This window comes from Perissodus microlepis, chromosome 13 (genome assembly GCF_051167445.1).
Source record: "Perissodus microlepis isolate ML-2025 ecotype Zambia chromosome 13, ASM5116744v1, whole genome shotgun sequence".
Taxonomy (NCBI): Eukaryota; Metazoa; Chordata; class Actinopteri; order Cichliformes; family Cichlidae; genus Perissodus; species Perissodus microlepis.
The window spans coordinates 25,617,692-25,634,750 of record NC_140473.1 but is presented as its reverse complement, the minus strand read 5'-3'; the positions used below and the strand labels follow the sequence as shown (position 1 = coordinate 25,634,750).

Below are 17,059 nucleotides of genomic sequence, written 5' to 3'. Positions count from 1 at the left end.
TTTGAGTATGTATTAATCATTTTTAAACATAAGTGAAAAAGGAGGCCTTTGCCTCAATGATTAATTAAAGGTGCCTTACTTCGGGTGATGTTTGTGTTTGAGGAAATATGAAGGTAGGTCATACCTTGGCAGCGGTGGCTCAGGAGATACAGTGGGACATCTGTCAATGCGAAGGTCAATGGTTTGACACCAGGCTCCTCTAGTCTGCATGCTGAAATATTGCTGGGCAAGATACTGAAACCTTAATGCTCCTATCAAAGTGTTAATGTGTGAATTTTAGCTTAAAAAGTGTTTCTAGGAATCGGTGAATAAGGCTTGTAGAAAGAAAGTACTTGAAATGTAGCTACACTTCTCAGTGTTTGTCTCTCTGCACCGTTGTTATTGATGCCAGATTCAGACTACATTATAATAGCTTGATTGTGGCCAAAACCATGGGCGTCTTAAATGACCGCAGATCATTTTATCGTGTATACTGTGTCGTAACTGAAACTTCATCCAGGATGTCTTATGATGTCCAGACAGAAAGACCAACATGTCATGTATACACAGTTGTAAAGTTGTACATATGACTGCACATGAGTCCAGTTTTTACCATGTTGAAAGTTTATATGCACTTGTCATTAGGTCCAAATGCTTAGATGGCTGTTGCGAGTTTGACAGAGAAGTGACCGGGCTTGTTCTTTGACACATGAAGCCGACGCATTAAGATATCGTGAAAATAATGGAAAGGAGAGCATGTCTGAAAGGGGCTTTAGATGCTTCACAGCTCCCATACCAATATGTGATTCCATTGTCCCGTCTAGAGATCCTGAAGTGCGTCAAGTTTAAAGTGTAGCATCTGTGAAGGAGCTGGAAGGATGAAAACATCTGTGGGATTAATTTAAATGAACAGAGGGAGTTCCTGTTGGGCGGGCTGTGAGCTCTGTCTGGTCTGATTCAGTCCATCTCTTTTCCCTCGCTGTAACTCAGTGATCCTCTGCTCCTCCTTTTGTTTCATCTCCATCTCTATTCTGTAGTCAGAGCGCTCTACACTTAGATGCTCTGATCTTTGGATTTTCATCAAGTTTCCGCTTCATGACTTATTTGCCTTATTTTCATATAAAGAAAAGTTGGAGGTTGGATTATGCGTGTGGGCAGAAGTTTGAAAGAAAAAGTTCTGTGTTATCTTAATATTTTCCAAAGAATCTTGGAAACAGTAAGGAATTTTCAACTTTGTGGTTTATCTGTCAATACATTAGATCCTGGAACTGGTGTGCGTTTGCTTTTCAAAAGCTTTTTTTCAGCTGTTCCTTTACTGTATACTGTGTGAATTTCACCTATTTCTTTGTATGTCGAGTAATATTTCAAGCATAATCTTACATGGAATCTTTACCACTTTTCCCTTTATTAATTTTTGTTACAAGCACACTCACATTAGACACTAGAGGAATGTTTTCTTTCTCCCCTTCATTTGAAGGGCTTCAGTGATTACCCACGTTAGTCGAAGGGATCAAATTAAATAGAGTTTTGCAGGTTGTGAGAGCTCCTGTGCTGGGGGGAAGGAAGAGGCCAGAGCTCTCCTTCCTCTCCCACATGCTTTCACAGCCCCTCCTCCTGTTCAGACTACCTCCAAATTGAAATTAGAATAAATTAACATTATTTAATTGAGTTCGCAGAAGGCTGCGATATTTCTTAATTAGCTTTCACCGAGGTTCGCGGCAGGAGAGGACCACATCCGTGCTGTGGAGTGTTTCTGAGGTTACTGTGACGACTGAGGGATGTTTTTGGAGGACAGAGGGGAGCCCAAGAGACAAGGACAGTCATCTCTTGTCTTCTGATCTTTGCCCGTTGCAAGGTCTCTCGTCTTGTTATCATTACATCCAGTCCAAAGTTAATTCATCTTCTCTGATAAGTTTTGCAGACCTTTACACAAAGAAACTCAGATGGAGGACATAAAGAAAGTGGACTGGGTACGATGTTTTTAAGCAGCTACTGTAGATTTAAAAGCCTCCTTCGTTATAGTTGGAGCTTAAATGCTAAACTAAATGCCTTGTTGACTGTTGTTCATTTAAAACACACTTCTAGGTTCATTTTTTTGACATGTAAAGCTCTGCAAGATGGTGTCAGTAAACTCTTGTGGTAAGAGTTATCCACACTCCACCTGAAGTGGCTCTATGCCCCACAGTTTGAGAACCACTGGGTTAAAAGTAAAAGATCAGGAGAGTGTTTTGTGTTTCTTAAATTTCAGAACTTGGCATCGCTATGAGCAAGGAAATGGGCATTGCGGTCCGTCTCTGAGACCAAAGCATTGAAGCCTCAGTGGCTCCCTTTGGCCACGCTGGCCTTTCCATAAGCTGTGTAATATTAGGAGAATAATCCTCGAGAGGAGTAAGGCTAAATAATTACCTTTCAGTGTCTACCTTTTCTCAGCGTGGACCCCTCCCCAAACTTTTTTTGCCGTCTCTGAGTGGTCTGTCATTGGATCTTGTGGGAGAAAGGAGACCCAGTTTCTTCTCTCAATCGGTGTAGGTCCAATCATCGGGCTTCCTGTTGTTGCTTCAAGATGCAGGGCATCGCTGTCATCAAGTTAGTGGAAAGGTAGAAGACGATACCAACCTCTGGATGGTCTGCGGTCTCAGAAGTTTAAGGAAATATTTAATACGTATACTTTTGGCTGTTTGTTTAAATCATCACTAAATATTTTTGCATCATTTAAATGAGATCCAGTGGTGGTGAACAGTTCGAGCCATGTTTGAGGCACAGTTTTAATCCTGAAGTCTCACAGGGCACCAGGCATTTACACGTTTAATCATTTCAAGTAGACAAACAAAAATATTAATATTACACACCCTTCCCATTTCAGTTTTACTCACCGGTAGCCATGAAGTGACAAGTGTGTGTGTGTGTGTGTGTGTTTGTTGTGTGTATTAATGTGCTGTCTTGTGTGTGTTGTGAGGGATATATTTTGATCCAGTTACTGTAATGCGGCTATCATTTTTCCACCTCTTCCTCTGTTGGGTGCATGTCGAGTTCACAAGTTAAGCACTGCGAAGAGCTCACTCTCTTCAATACCCGCGCCGACTGGTGTAAAAGGGCCTTCCGCAAAGCGCCGCTTGTAATCTGCCTTTGGTAAGTCCTCCTTAGTTTTATCTGCCAAGGATTACCTCACAAGCTGCAAGCAGGAGAGAACGAGGGAGACGCAGAGCAAGAGAGAGAGAAATGAAAAGCAAGTCAAACAGAAAACGATGAAGATGGAACAAAATGAAAACAAATCGCTGTGTAATCTCTGAAAGAAGGAGACCTGCTTTTGAGTTGAAGGGAAGTTTCCCTCGCCACTCATTTAGAGAAGGAATTGACTAATCCCTCCATGATTGATGTCTGCTATGAGAGGCTCTATGGCAGACTAATAGGGCTTATGAGGATGACCAGAAAGTCCTTTGTGTGTGTGTGTGTGTGTGTGTGTGTGTGTGTGTGTGCACGTGTAGGAACCAAACCTTTTTGTCTTGTGTGTCCTTCTATCCAGTGGCCGTAGAGGCCAGGGGTTTGAATGACATAGCAGCCGAAGAAGGGGTAACTTTATCTTAATCTGGTCTTAATCTGCCCTGGTGCTCCAGGTGTGTGTGGGCCTAAACCTTGAAGGATCCTGGGTTTTGGGGTGAGGTTTAAGGGGGCTTCATCTGAGGAGATAGAAGTCCATGCACTTGAAAACTCCTTGGACCTCCAGAGGGTCTGAGACCCCCCGCACATTCCTGAAAACCGCACTCACTTAGTGAAGCTGAACCTTCTTCCCGTCATCTTTAAGTGGCCCTTCCTACATTTTAATTGAATTAAACCAACCGTTCTCCTTAATTTAAAAAAGACCTTGGAAGTATCTTATGAATTAGTCAGTGATTTCTCTTTCAAATTGTGCGGGTGTGTTCAAGTGTGTGTACATGCACACACGTGCACTCTTGTGTCTGTGTTTGAGGAAAAGAGAGTGAGTGTAGAAATGATAAGGCTTTAATTGCCTCTTCCTAAAGCCCTCCAGCCCCCCTCTTTCGGCCTATTATAGTATGCAGGTGTGTGCTTTTATGTGCTATAGGAAATACTAAGTGGCATTTCCAGTGCTCAACTCTCACATCACCTGGTGGCATCCTTCTCAGTTTGTATTTGAGCTCTCACAGACCTCCTTTGACCTCAGCAGGAGTTGATGCATAAATCCAGTCCTTCAAGTACAGTTTGGACCCTTTGAAATGTTCGTTCGGTCTTTTTGTGTAAAGACCCCCCATGTTATGAGAGTTAGTAGAAAGTTGCAGTTAGTTATGGCTGAAATGTTCCTCATATACAGAGATTTGAACTCCTTTATGGTCTCAATCATCATCTGTGATCAGCCCAGCCATGAACCTCACTCTAACCCTGTCCTAGCAAAATAGGGTTTGTTTGTTTATTTAATGGTTTTCCCAATTCTTGATAAACTATTTGCTTGACACTATAAACTATGACTGTAACAGTTATAGTCAGTATTTCATGTGTAAAAAAACAAAGTCAGAGAGGGCAAAAGGAATGACTGCTTACTCTTCAAATTAGTGGTTGCAGAAATGTCTGTCCATTAATTGGTCAATTGTGGGATTGATTACTGACATTCAGAAGAATAAAGCTGCTCAGAATCTCCATGTCTACTGAACCGTGTCATGTTAAGCTGCGATCTAATAATTAGCATTTCAACATATAAACTATTAAATGCTAAAAATTAGAAACTGCTGAAGGTGGAGCCATCAGGGGCCTATAGTTGGGTGGTCGATGAGATTAAAGTCAGGTGTTCAAGCACCACCCAGATTGCCTTTTAGTCACTTAAATGTTCCATTCTTTCTCCAAACTTTTTCTCTTTCCGGATGCTCCTGTCAGTCCTCCTCCACCACACCCATCCTCCTTTTCTCTCTGTGTTGATGCATGTGTATTCTGATCAGGAGTCAAAGGGGTGACTTTGTAATTATGTTCATTTTAATTGGCTCTGCTATCAACCCTCTCATCACTCTGGAGCCCACGCTGCGCTGGACAATGGCAGTCTGTAGTGTCGGGGTTAAGCAACCGCTGCGTTAACCCCCCCCCCCCCCCCCCCCCCCCAAAAAAAAAAAAAAAAAACAAAACAAAAAAAAACACGCACACTCCTCATATATATATATATATATATATATATATACACACACACACACACACACAAACTGCCTCTTTACCTGCAGAACATAATTCCTAAAGTGGCCTCCTTAATGAGTTTTCCCTGCCCCGGCTTAGATTAATTGATAAATGGTGGTTTTATCAGCCCAGCTCATCTCTGAATCCATTGCACCACTAATTTGTTTGTTGAAGATGTCAGTTAAAGGAGATTAATACGGTATAGATTTATAAAAACAACATCCTCCTTCTTTTCCTCTCTCTGTTCTTTCTCCCAAACGTTGTTACTTATCTGAGAAGGTGGAGGAAGAGCATAAGATTTAGATGGATGTTAAGGTGCAGTTTTAATGCTGGTCACGAAGAAATCCTGCTGGAAAAAAATGGACTTTGGATTTAAAATCTAATTTTGATCTCAGATGTGTTTTTTAGCTCTGAAAATGTGTCTTTTGTTTGTAAGAAGTTAGAAGGTGACGATACTTTGAGGGCCTGTGACTCAGAAAATGTCTTCTGATTTATAAAAAAGTACACACACACACACACACACATATGTGTGTGTGTGTGTGTGTCAGCTGAATGTGATGGGGTCAGGTGGCAGGATAAAAACCCAGTTACAAATAAACAGACAAACACTGTTTTAACAGATTTATCAAATGGTTTGAATATTGAAGTGCGGTAGAGCCACAAGGACACGCCAATAATGCCAAACTGCATAAAAAAATTAAATTAAAATCTATGTGCAAACTTACCTTTGCCTATTTTTTCTAATTTGATCAACTCCAAGAGGGTAACAGCAGGAAAGTAGTTGTAGGTAGTCTTTGCTATAACGCTGTTCTGTGACTTCCAGCCTTCCAGAGCTGCTTCACCTGTGTTTTTCACAGGTCCTCATAGACTTGCAGTCTCTTAAGTTTGTCTCCTTCACTGCTCAACCAAGTGCACAGTTGAAATGGCAGTTAAAACAGACTAATGCAATATAGATTTATAAAAGCAGCCTCCCATTTTCTCCTCTTTCTCACAAACCTTATTTATCTGAGGGAGATTAGGAGGAAATTAGAACATTAGATGTGGGCAGACTTTGAATTTGTGCAAATCTGGATTTTAAAATGTAAGTTTATTTCCTGGCAAAGGCATGTCTTGGCCATACGTACCCATATACAGGGCAACCATATACACTGATTTTGAGCGGTGTTTGAAGTGGCAACTGTGAGGTTTCAGTTTGAACTAGTGACAGTGTAATTTTATGAAATGGTGATTGAGGAGAAGGAATGGCTCACTGGAATGGCTCAGGAGGAGTCTGAAGTATCCTCTGTTAGATCAGTGTAACTTATGAGAGGAAGCAGATGGAGAAGGACTCAAAGAAATGGAGTGTAGGACATTTTTACCATCAGTGATGTTGTCTTGTTTTGTCCCCACTGCAGATGGCATCCTCACCGCACGTACTCGATCTCAAACCTACCCACCCTGCACGCCTTTTCCCCACAGCCAAAGCTAATTTGCAGAGGCGTGAGTGTGGGTAATGCTACTGCCGTTTCCATGACAAGCTAAAGCCAGTGCTTACACCGCATTATGCCCCTGTGTTACATGTTAGGCGAGTAAGCGGGCGGGTGGGCACACTGCAAGCTGGCACTGTCCCTCCCTCCATTTTATTTTCCTTTTTTTTTTTTTCCAGTGAATGGTTTTATTTCAATTTCAAAGGCTTGTCCTCTCCTGTATGCTTTTTTTTTTTTAAAGACAGCTTTGCATGGTTATGCCTGTGGAGCAAAATAGGCCTTGGAAGCGATACGGTCCTGGAAAAGGAAACCGCTTTTCCAGATTTTTGCATTTTACATCTCTGTAGCCAACTGCCGAAAGGCCCTCTCTCTTGGCCTGCAAGTGATGGAAAGCGTGAATCACCAGCAACCTCCCCCCATCGCCATCATGATGAGTTTATTTACATATTTCTTTAGTTGGTGACAGTACACAAAGCCACAGTGCAAAGATTTGTTAAATAGCTATGAAAACTTACTGAAGCAATTTCAGTGTGTCATAGATGGGGTGCCCTTCTGTTTCCACCTGTTCGTAAAATAAAGCCCAACTTAACTAAACAGCGTCTGAACTCTCGTACTCATACCTCTCTTTGGAAGGAGGCCCCCACCCCAGTCGATTACAAAGGTAATGAGACATACATTTCCTTTTGTATGTTAATGTGTATTATTTTTTACGCTACATTCACTCTCCTCTCCTGTTCCACCCTTTTGCCCCCCATCCCCCACAAACCCCTCCTTTCCCCCAATCTCCTTATTGCCCCATCCACTTCACATCTCCATTTACATAATTGAACTTTTGATTGGACTTTGCTCCCTCCCCTCCGCTCTCACGCAGGCAGCGTTTGAAATCCGAAGCATAATTTCATGGGTAAGATGACGCGAGGTGATCGTTCTCTCTCTCTCTCTCTCTCTTTTCCGCTCCGTGTTTTTCCTAATGTGAAGACGTTGGACTTGGAAAGCTCAGATTAAACAAATTGCTTGTTTTGATTGAAGGTGCAATTAAATAATTGAGCATGTGGGTATTTGGAGACGAGCCAATCAGATGAGGTTTTTCTGTAGCAGGATGGACAGGCCACTTAAGTGCACCAACCCTATCCTCTTAAATATGAGCAGGTATTAATTTTTTCCCCAAGTATGTGTATCTTGGATAAGAGGAGTGTGTTAGGCTACCATTTCTAAGATGTTGTTATCCATACAGTAAGTGTGTATGTCCCTGCTGTTTGCATGCATGTACAGTATGTGTGTCTTGTGTGTACTTTGCACTGTGTGTATATGTGTGTGCATGGACTTTCCTTTTTTTTCTTTTTTTGCCTTAGGCTCCTTGAGCGGATTACAAGTTTTAAAGAGTATGAGATTCAACACCTCCTCAAATCTGACACTCTGACACTGCTTTGAAGCCTCGAAAGTGAGATTGGAAAGACACGGAAGCTCTTTTCTCTCCACAGAGTCGTGGGTTTATGTCATTGGGTTGAGCCCAGTTAAGTTTCCATTGAAGCGTCATGCCCCAGAGTGAGAGACAAAGCTGCCACTTTAAAATGTTTGACTTGTGTCTTTTTTTATGACTCAGAAAGGCCAGTTTGGTGGCCTCTGTGTGCTTTAGCTCCCATATTTAATGCCACGTGACTTTGTTTACATTTGTTGATCTTCGTTTGGGTACAGTTTAGTAGACTTTCTTTCAGATTTTTACCCTTGACTCTGCAATTCTCCACACTGTTAGTGGACTTGTCTACAATAAGCAATTAAAAGTTGCTTTATTAACTAAACTAATGACTGGAAGCAAAATCTTACCATCCACCCATCCACCTATGATTATCTGAAGTTTAGTCCCAGTGGCATCAAACTATTTAGGGTGTTCTAGATGTCCTCTCCCCTTTCACCATGGCTATCCAGTTGAGACTGGAAGTTACCGTTGACCACTTCACAGGTCGTCTTACAGTCATTAAATAAGTAAGACCCTGAGAAACTTGAATTCCCTCACTTGGGACAGCCACTTTCCCCCAACCAAGAGGAAACAATCCACCTTTTTCTGGCAGAGAACCTCCGGCTTGGAGCTGCTGACTTTTATCCCAATAGTTTCACTACAAACCACCACAGTGTGTGCTGACGATCACGCTCCAAATGTAACGTATTTCTACAGCTAAAGACTGTTTTTGAGTCTTACAGATGTAAATTGTTGCTGTTCTGTTACAAAACTTCTACAGGTGAAGGTTTTTTGCATTTCCATTATAAATGGTAGATTTGATCAGTGTGTAAAAACTGAAATATATTTTATTTTCAGACTGTCCATCTGTTTTGTAAATAAGAAATTAATTTCACTAATGTTTCCTGGAAACTTTTTAAGGAGGTAGGGTAAGATGCGTCTTTTCAACTTGTGGTTTCAGCTTATCTCGAGTAGCTCAGTTGAACATTTTCTTTACTTTTGAATAAAGTGGAGAATTTGTATATTTATTTATTTAATAAAGTGGCTTTACCGGTGCTTCCCACTTGATCGAAAGCATTTGTAATATTGTCTTGCCTATCTACAGTAAATTAAATATTTGCTCATGGTCCACAGTAAGGACAACAACCTCACTCTAGAATTGTTCTGTAGCTCCACGTTATCCTGTGAGAGCTTATTAATTATCTCTGAAATTGTTGAGCAGCATCACCGTTATTTCAGATCTCACATCACCCTCCCAAAATCACATCTGTGAAACCCAAAATCCTCCTCCTGACTCCAGTACCAACAGGAAGCTGGATGCTTCCATTCCCAGGTTTCCTCCTATCTTTCATTCAGGCATTGTAGTGAGCTTAACCCCCCTCCTTTCTCTCTAACATCCTTTTCCCTTCCTCCATTTTTTTTGCTTTCTTTGCCCCGTCAGATGTATGTTGTTGACACTGAGGCATCAGGAAATAATGGAATCTCTTGTCAGTGGCTTGTATTTTCTGCCCAGGCTGTTATGGCTGTGTATAATAGTAGCAGAGGAGGAGGAAGAGGGGAGGTTATGTGCCACTGATAGTAATGAAGGTTGCCTTTTCATTTTTTAATATGGAATGTTTGTGGGCCAAGGCAATGCTCTCCGCTAATCCTACCCTCGAGCCGAGCTAGCTACATGACTGTGTCACACACACACACACAAACACACACACACACAGTGACATTCACACAGACTGATAAAAGACAAACACACACACATGCACTCGCTCCTTTAGGCAAGACAGCAAACTGTTTGATAAGTCAGGGTGCATTTCTGCTCCTCATGAAAATTGCACTCCTGTGTTTGTGTCTTAAGGAAATGCAGCCAGTCCTGTAACGGACGATATGGTATTTGTTCAATATTTGATGGATATGAAAGCTCGAGTGGCGCGATGCATTTGTAAAACCTTTATCGGAAAAGGTGGTAATGAAACAGTCTGAGGAAAACTACACCCGCTTTAGGTTGTGATGACTGTAGGGTCGCTGTGAGGGGTTTGTCGGAAATGAAGAAAACATTTGGGTAATCTGTGCTTTTAAAATGGCTTGCCAATTTCCAGTAACGCACCTCCAAATGCTTTTAATTGAAGTCAGAAGTATGTATAAGTGATTATTTGTGTGTATTTGTGGCGAGGTGAATGAGCCTTAAAGACACTTTCCCTTAAACTTAATATTTATTTCCAGTGGCTGTGTTACACAGGTGTGTGTGTGTATATGTGTACGTTTGTGTGTTTTCTGCCGGCTAGGGTACAGGGTCTGCGGCACTGGAGTGTGCTGTGTGTCTAATTGCTTTAATAGCACCTGGTCTCTAATCCCAGGTAATTAGAGCGCTCAAATTAGACAGCTACTTTCAACCGTCACTTGAAAAAGCAGAAGGGGAAGGCCTGGAGGAAGACCACTCCACACTGAAACTCTAAAAACACACACACACATTGTAATGGCACACACAAATGACGGCAAAGGAAGAACACGACTGGAGTTTGAGTCTTTGGAATGATCAGTACTCACGGTTAGAAACAAACAAAACAAAATAACCACTATCCACATGCTGTAATTTTAAAAATAAGATAATCCTTATCTTTTTGCCGCATGATTTTATGACTTCTTATCTTGTTTTTTTGCTTCCTTTTTTTCCCCTTTCCATTTGTTTGAGAAGCACTGAGGTTTTGTCAAGATCTCCTAAAACGTGTCTGACGGAGCTGTGGGTAAAGGTTAAGGCCCTCTTTTTAAAGATGAGCCGGAAATGTCAAGAGCCTGCCCCTCAGGCTCTCGCTACCGTCTCCCTGTACCAAGACTGCCATCGGGCCCTGATTGACTCTCTCACTCACAGACACACACACACACACACACACACACACACACAGACACACACACACACACACAGGTACAAAGGTTAGGAGCAGCTATTAGAGATGGCCTCCAGTCTCTTTCATCTGCTTTGGAGCTTGTGGCTTCTTGGTAGACTCCAGGCACATGGTCATAGTTTAAAATGCAACAATGGATGAGTAACAGACTTCCTTGTGCTTATAGGCTAAATGGCTTATTTTTTCACTTTTGACCTTGTAAACTAAATATATTTAATATTAAAACATTTGTGAACAGCTAGGGCAAGGTCTGACGGCATTATCAAGCCTTTTTTTTCCAGTTTATAATTTAAAAATAACACAAAACCATCTAAAATTGACAAATGTTCTGATGAGGAATTAGTCAGCACGCTGGAAATTCTATCTCCTTAAAATTCAAATCTCCTCAGTCTTGGCTCCCATCCCTCGACTTTATTTCTTCATAATGCAGTAGCCGAAAGCAGCCAAGAGAGGGGGTTGGTTGGCCACCACAAGCCTTGTTAGGGGAGTGAGGTTCACACAGTGAGAACTGTCTTGAGCTGCAGCTCTCCACTGTGGGTCTTAAAACTGGGTTAACTAGTTACTGAGGTACATCACCTCATGTGCAACTAACTTCTTTCCTTCACTGGCCTCTGCCGAGGCTTGAGTAAGTACCAAGTGAAGTTTAAACATCACCTGGTAATGTTTGGATGTCACAGCTCTCATTTAAGTGAGTAATGTTAAAAAAAAATGTGTGCAGATAAAACAAACTATGAAATATTATATGTTGTAAACTTTCTCAAACATATTGCATAATATAATTCATGATGTCTGTGTTATTTGTCGTATGTTAACTGCATTTTTTTTTTTTTTTTTTACACAAAAGACTAATATACGCTTGCATTTGGAACACATTTCATTCTTTTTGATCATTGGCCTCTAATGTATTTAATCAAATCTCTATGACATTTTTGCCGTTCCTCTCCAAAATGATCTGAGAGAATTATCCCTTATCAGTCCCTCCATAACCAGATTAGTGAACAGCCAGCTGAATAATCAGAATAGCACGGGCGTCAGGCAAAGACCACTGTCTCCACACCACTGAGGATTTGTGGGATTTGGAGTCTAGGACAGGAAAGGCTCCTAATGGTGAGAGCTTTTTCAACCCAGATAAGACTTCAAAGGCGGAGCTAATTAATAAGATGTTTACATTATTCACGGTCATACACTGCATTCTGAATGACCCTTCATTACGGCACGAGTCTGTGTATGTGCACGTTCATTCGTGTGCAAGCTCATTCTGTCCCGGTGTCGTGCTAATTGGATGGGTAGTGGTTTTTAAGTGAAACATTTTTATTCAGTAATAAATAAGGAAAAGGGAGTTGTTTTGGAGTGAAGGGAAGGAGGGCTGCATAAATATATACTCTGGAAATTAATTGACAAAGTACAAGGGTAAAGTATTAATGTGTGGTGTCATTTGTGCTTTAAATATAGTGATCCCAAATGACAGCTGTAATTAAATCATGTATATCTGAATGTTGCACCAATCCCCTCATGTTTTTTTTTTAAATTTATTTTAAAAACATGACATTTAAGGAGTCTCACTCTTTCTTCTTTCTCCCCCATCATTACCCCTTTAACCCTGCCACCGCCTCCTGCCTGCAGCCCAGCCCAGTCCCAAGCCCCATTCTGGGAGGAAAACCGAATGCCAGCCAGTCCCTGCTGGCCTGGTGCCGCGAGGTCACGAAGAACTACCGTGGGGTGAAGATCACCAACTTCACCACGTCCTGGAGGAACGGGCTGGCCTTCTGCGCCCTGCTGCACCATTTCAGACCCGACTTGATGTACGAACCACAAACGCACAGATCACATTAAATTCACACTCATTCTAAACTTAATAACTAACTCAAGTTAGGTCATATGTTCTAGTTATACCTAATGTTATACCTAATCTTTTTTTCATAACTTGTAGGGGTGCAACGATACTCCCAGACTACTTTTTCCCCCTTTTGGGGAAAAAAAATCCTAATGTAGAAAAGACGACATTAAAGCCCATTTTTCTTATGTATTTTCAGTTAAAAATTGACTTCTGCATAGACATAGGTTTCCCACTGAGGTCTAAATCATCAGTCAAGCATCAGACCTATAAGATAGAAATATATAATTTCTTTTAGCTCGTATCCTCCTTTAGCATCTACTTTTTATCTTTGTGTGGTTTCTAATGAAAACTGGAACCAGACAGATGCAATGAGGAACGATAAAGTAAATGTTGCAGACTGTATAACAAAGAAAATTGTTGAAAGAAACTGAGCAGAAAATAGGGAAAGTTGAGTAAGTTGCCGAAACTGACATTAACTCTATCCAAATCAAGCTGCTTCAAAGACTCCACCGTTAGCTGATGGTGTCTTTGTATCGTGATTTCGGTCTCGGGTTCAGAATTCTTACACCCCTAATCCCTCGCTATTATATTTGCACAGTTAACCTGTAGTGTGCCCGTGTTTGATTAATGTGATTCATTCATACAAACACTCAATCTGTCATTTCCACAGTCAAAAACTGTTGTATGTTTGCTTCCAACACTAATCGTGTTGTTCTTGTGTGTGCGATTATAATTCTTTGAAGTATTTTGTGTGTGTGTGTGTGTGTGTGTGTGTGTGTGTGTGTGTGTGTGTAACACTCAAAAGAACATTATATGGAAAACCTGCAGTCCCATCAAGGAGGCAGACATGAAGATAATTTTGTGTACACGTGTGTGTGTTTGTGCTTGTGTGCCTTTCCTCTCCGGTGTGTTATTTTTACATATTTTCCACTCTATTAGTTCTGTTGATTGCACTGCTATGAAATTGCATGTTACAGTTCTAATACCATTACATGTGACGCATATTTAAACACACCTTTTTCTCCGCTATGTCTCTCTGTCTACCATTTTTTTTTTCTCTCTCTTTCTCTGCTCACCTCCTCTCCAACCCTCCCCACTGGTCTTTCAGAGACTACAAGTCGCTCAATCCTCAGGATATTAAAGAAAACAACAAAAAGGTAAGAGGCAGCCACCGCTGGGCCCTTCACACCACTTAGCTCCCTCCCATCCACATCTCCATTTGGTCTTATTTAGAGATCTGCCATTAATCCATGGATATTGTGTTTATGTGGTTTGAACGGGATTGGTAGACACACATAGGAAGACAGTCAAATGCATGTACACACACAAATGACAGTTTTCATAAGATGTCCCCCCCCCTGCTGTGATGTGTGTGTGACTTAGTCACCTGGCAGAGATGAGAAAGTGTGTTCAGCTCAGCAGCATGCTGGGAGCTTACTAAACTACTTTAGCTACTTGTGTGTTTTTAATAAGAGAACATTTGTCTTGTGTTGCTTAGAGCAGTGGCCTTAAATGGTATAAACAGGGATTTGGTGTCAGCCATACATTTTTGTTTTCAGTGGTTCAAAATTAATGGGACAAACTAACAATTACATGTAAAGACTTTTGTAAATACTTGGATGAAAAAAACAAAACAATGTCTGCCTGAAATGTAAAACCGGGGTGTAGCACCATGGACATCAGCGAATGTTGTTTACTCCCTTGAGTTGCTCCCCCAGATCTTTACTGCAGCTGCCTGTAGGTACGTGTTTGTGGGTATTTCTGCATTCAGGTTTTTACTTAATAATCGAAAAGCATGCTCTCTTGGGTTTTAAATCAGATGACTGAGTCAGTTATTGAAGACTATCCCATTTCTATCCCATTGCTTTTGCAGTATGCTTTGAGTTATTATCCATTTGCGTGGTGAAGCGCTACCTGGTCAGTTTTGCAGCATTTGGCTGAATCTGAGCAGTGAGCATAGCTCTGTACACTTCACTGTTAGTTTTTCTTTAGTTTAGTCTGCTGTGGTCTTTCAGGCCTTTTGTTGATGCTGAGCTGGTCGGTGCATTCAATCTTTTTAATAATGCAAACGATTTTTGATTTGTCCACTTGTAAAGTTTTTGCTGTCTGTCTGAGGGTTATTTGGGTTTTACAGGCTAATGGTTGCTCACTTACACTAATATATCTTAGGATCTCATATTGACAATTAAATAAAAATTACAGTGAAAACCTTCACAATTCAAATTCAGCACTTCGAATCAACAGCCTGCTTCATTTTTCTTCAAATAACAAGTGAGCAGGTCTCACCTGGCCATGAAATTGTCATCGTCAATGTCAATTATCCCATTAATTTTGAACCTCTGAATATGGGGGATTGTGTATAAATATGGTTGTCACTCTTAAACAGTTGTAAATTTATGTATATTATAAAACTCCCTGAATTAAAGCTCAAAGTCGCACTTTAATCCCATCTTGATTGTCTGATTTCCATCCCATGTTATTTTGTACAGAAGCAAAACTGCAAAATGTATGTGTGAAAAGAAGAGTTTCATTCCTCTCCTCTTCTAACAAATTTTGACCCACACATAAAGCAGATGCACACACCTATTTTTCATTGTTGCCCTATGTCTTCATGTCTGCACATTGACTGTTAAAGGTTTCCTTCCACACAGATCTACATTTTTTTTGCCCGTTGGCTCTTCGCCTCCACATTTACTTCTTCGCACACTGCTGTATTTTTCCCGCACTTACTACACACACGCTGCACGCACCTGTATTCACACGGCACACCAGCGGTCCCCTTTTCGGCCCCGAGGGCTACACAGAACGATATGCGTCGGGTTCCTGCAGCTTGATTTCCTCTTCTCATACACTCTCTGGCTGAGCGATAACCTCTGGTGGCCCTGTTAGGCATGAATGCTAGCCTGTTGACAATAACCACAGTGGAGGGAGAGGTAGAGACCCAATCCCATATCTGCTAACTGCCCCTCACCCCCCTCCAGGTGCTCAAGTAGCCCTGAAGAAATTGGCTAGATATAAGTAATATAGGAATATGCCGTAGAAGGTGATAGCTGGTGAATAGCTGCAGCACTGTAGCCGGCGTACTCCGACCAGCTTCTCTGTGGAGATCTACACCTGGTGCTCATGTATATTTGGCAAAAATGGAGATACAGGTAGATATTACCTACCACTTCCTGTTAGTTCTCATGTAGCTCTCAAAAACCTGGGTCTATAATGTATGTATTTTTAGCTGTCATTGTTTCACACAATGCTGAGAGTGTTATAAGGGGTTAGACTCACGATATTGGCTAAAGTAATAGAATGGATGATATCATTTCTGAATGGCCATTTAATATAATGTCTAACACCTTGCTGAATTTATGCCATGAAGAATTAAATCTTTATCCCTTGAAAGCTTACTAGGAGTAAACCTTGAAGCTCTTTTTTGAACTGAACCGTTTTTGTCATATTTCATGCCTGCTTATAGAACAGAAATGACTGTTTGCATCAGAAATTAAGTGAGGGTAGTCTTTGCCTGTGGAGCAACCTTTGGAAAATCCCAGAAACTCTTCCAATGGTCGTCAAAACACCTTTTCATGGAGATATACTGAGGTGTCAAAACTCATCATTAGACCACAGGGGCGGTCGTCAAAAGCGTTGAGGCAGTCCAAACTAGTACCGAGCACCAGTGAACATTTCATCGAGAGATTTGACCCCATCGCTCCTAAATGTCATGCATAGCTTAAAAGGGCGGTGATCATATTTACATATTTTGTTTCTTGTCTTTTAGCCTAACATTTCAACAAAATGTGCACTGTTCCTTTCATTTTCACTTACCTTTAGCTCCATTTACAGAGAAAATATCACAAGACTCTGATCAGAAAGATCTTCTGTTAGCTTCATCATTTGTAGAAGTACTCTGGTTGAGGTGCTGCCTGGAATGGAGGAAGACAGGAAGGAGGACATGGGGTGACCGGCTGCCAGCTGCAAATTCACCTGACCTACTTTACTGTCTCATCAGCACAGTGTATTCATACAGATGTTGTTCAGACTTTGTGGTGGGAATCTGGCAGTTTAATGTCTGACCCAAGTGAGCTGAACATTTGTGTTTTCACGTGCACAGAGAAAGGTTCAGGGCTTCATGTTCATGGAAGGAAACTGCTTCAGACAGCAGATTCACATTTCAGAACAATGAGAGCAAGGCCCTCAGAAAAACAAAGCACTAAAATATCAAAGATAGCAGCCAGTGAAGTTGGTGGAGTTTTTTTAATTT

At 41.3% G+C, this 17,059-nt stretch overlaps 1 protein-coding gene across 4 annotated transcripts in view; it reads left to right on the top strand.

Annotated features, from left to right (window-relative positions):
* The window catches only part of ehbp1 (EH domain binding protein 1), a 159,940-nt gene that overhangs the window by 68,613 nt on the left and 74,268 nt on the right, over positions 1-17,059 (top strand). For all 4 annotated transcript variants that reach the window (XM_084948666.1, XM_084948667.1, XM_084948669.1 and 1 more), the window contains 2 exons: positions 12,594-12,772; positions 13,916-13,964. In XM_084948666.1, coding sequence (XP_084804792.1) covers positions 12,594-12,772; positions 13,916-13,964 — 228 coding nt within the window. The remainder of the gene's footprint in view (positions 1-12,593; positions 12,773-13,915; positions 13,965-17,059) is intronic.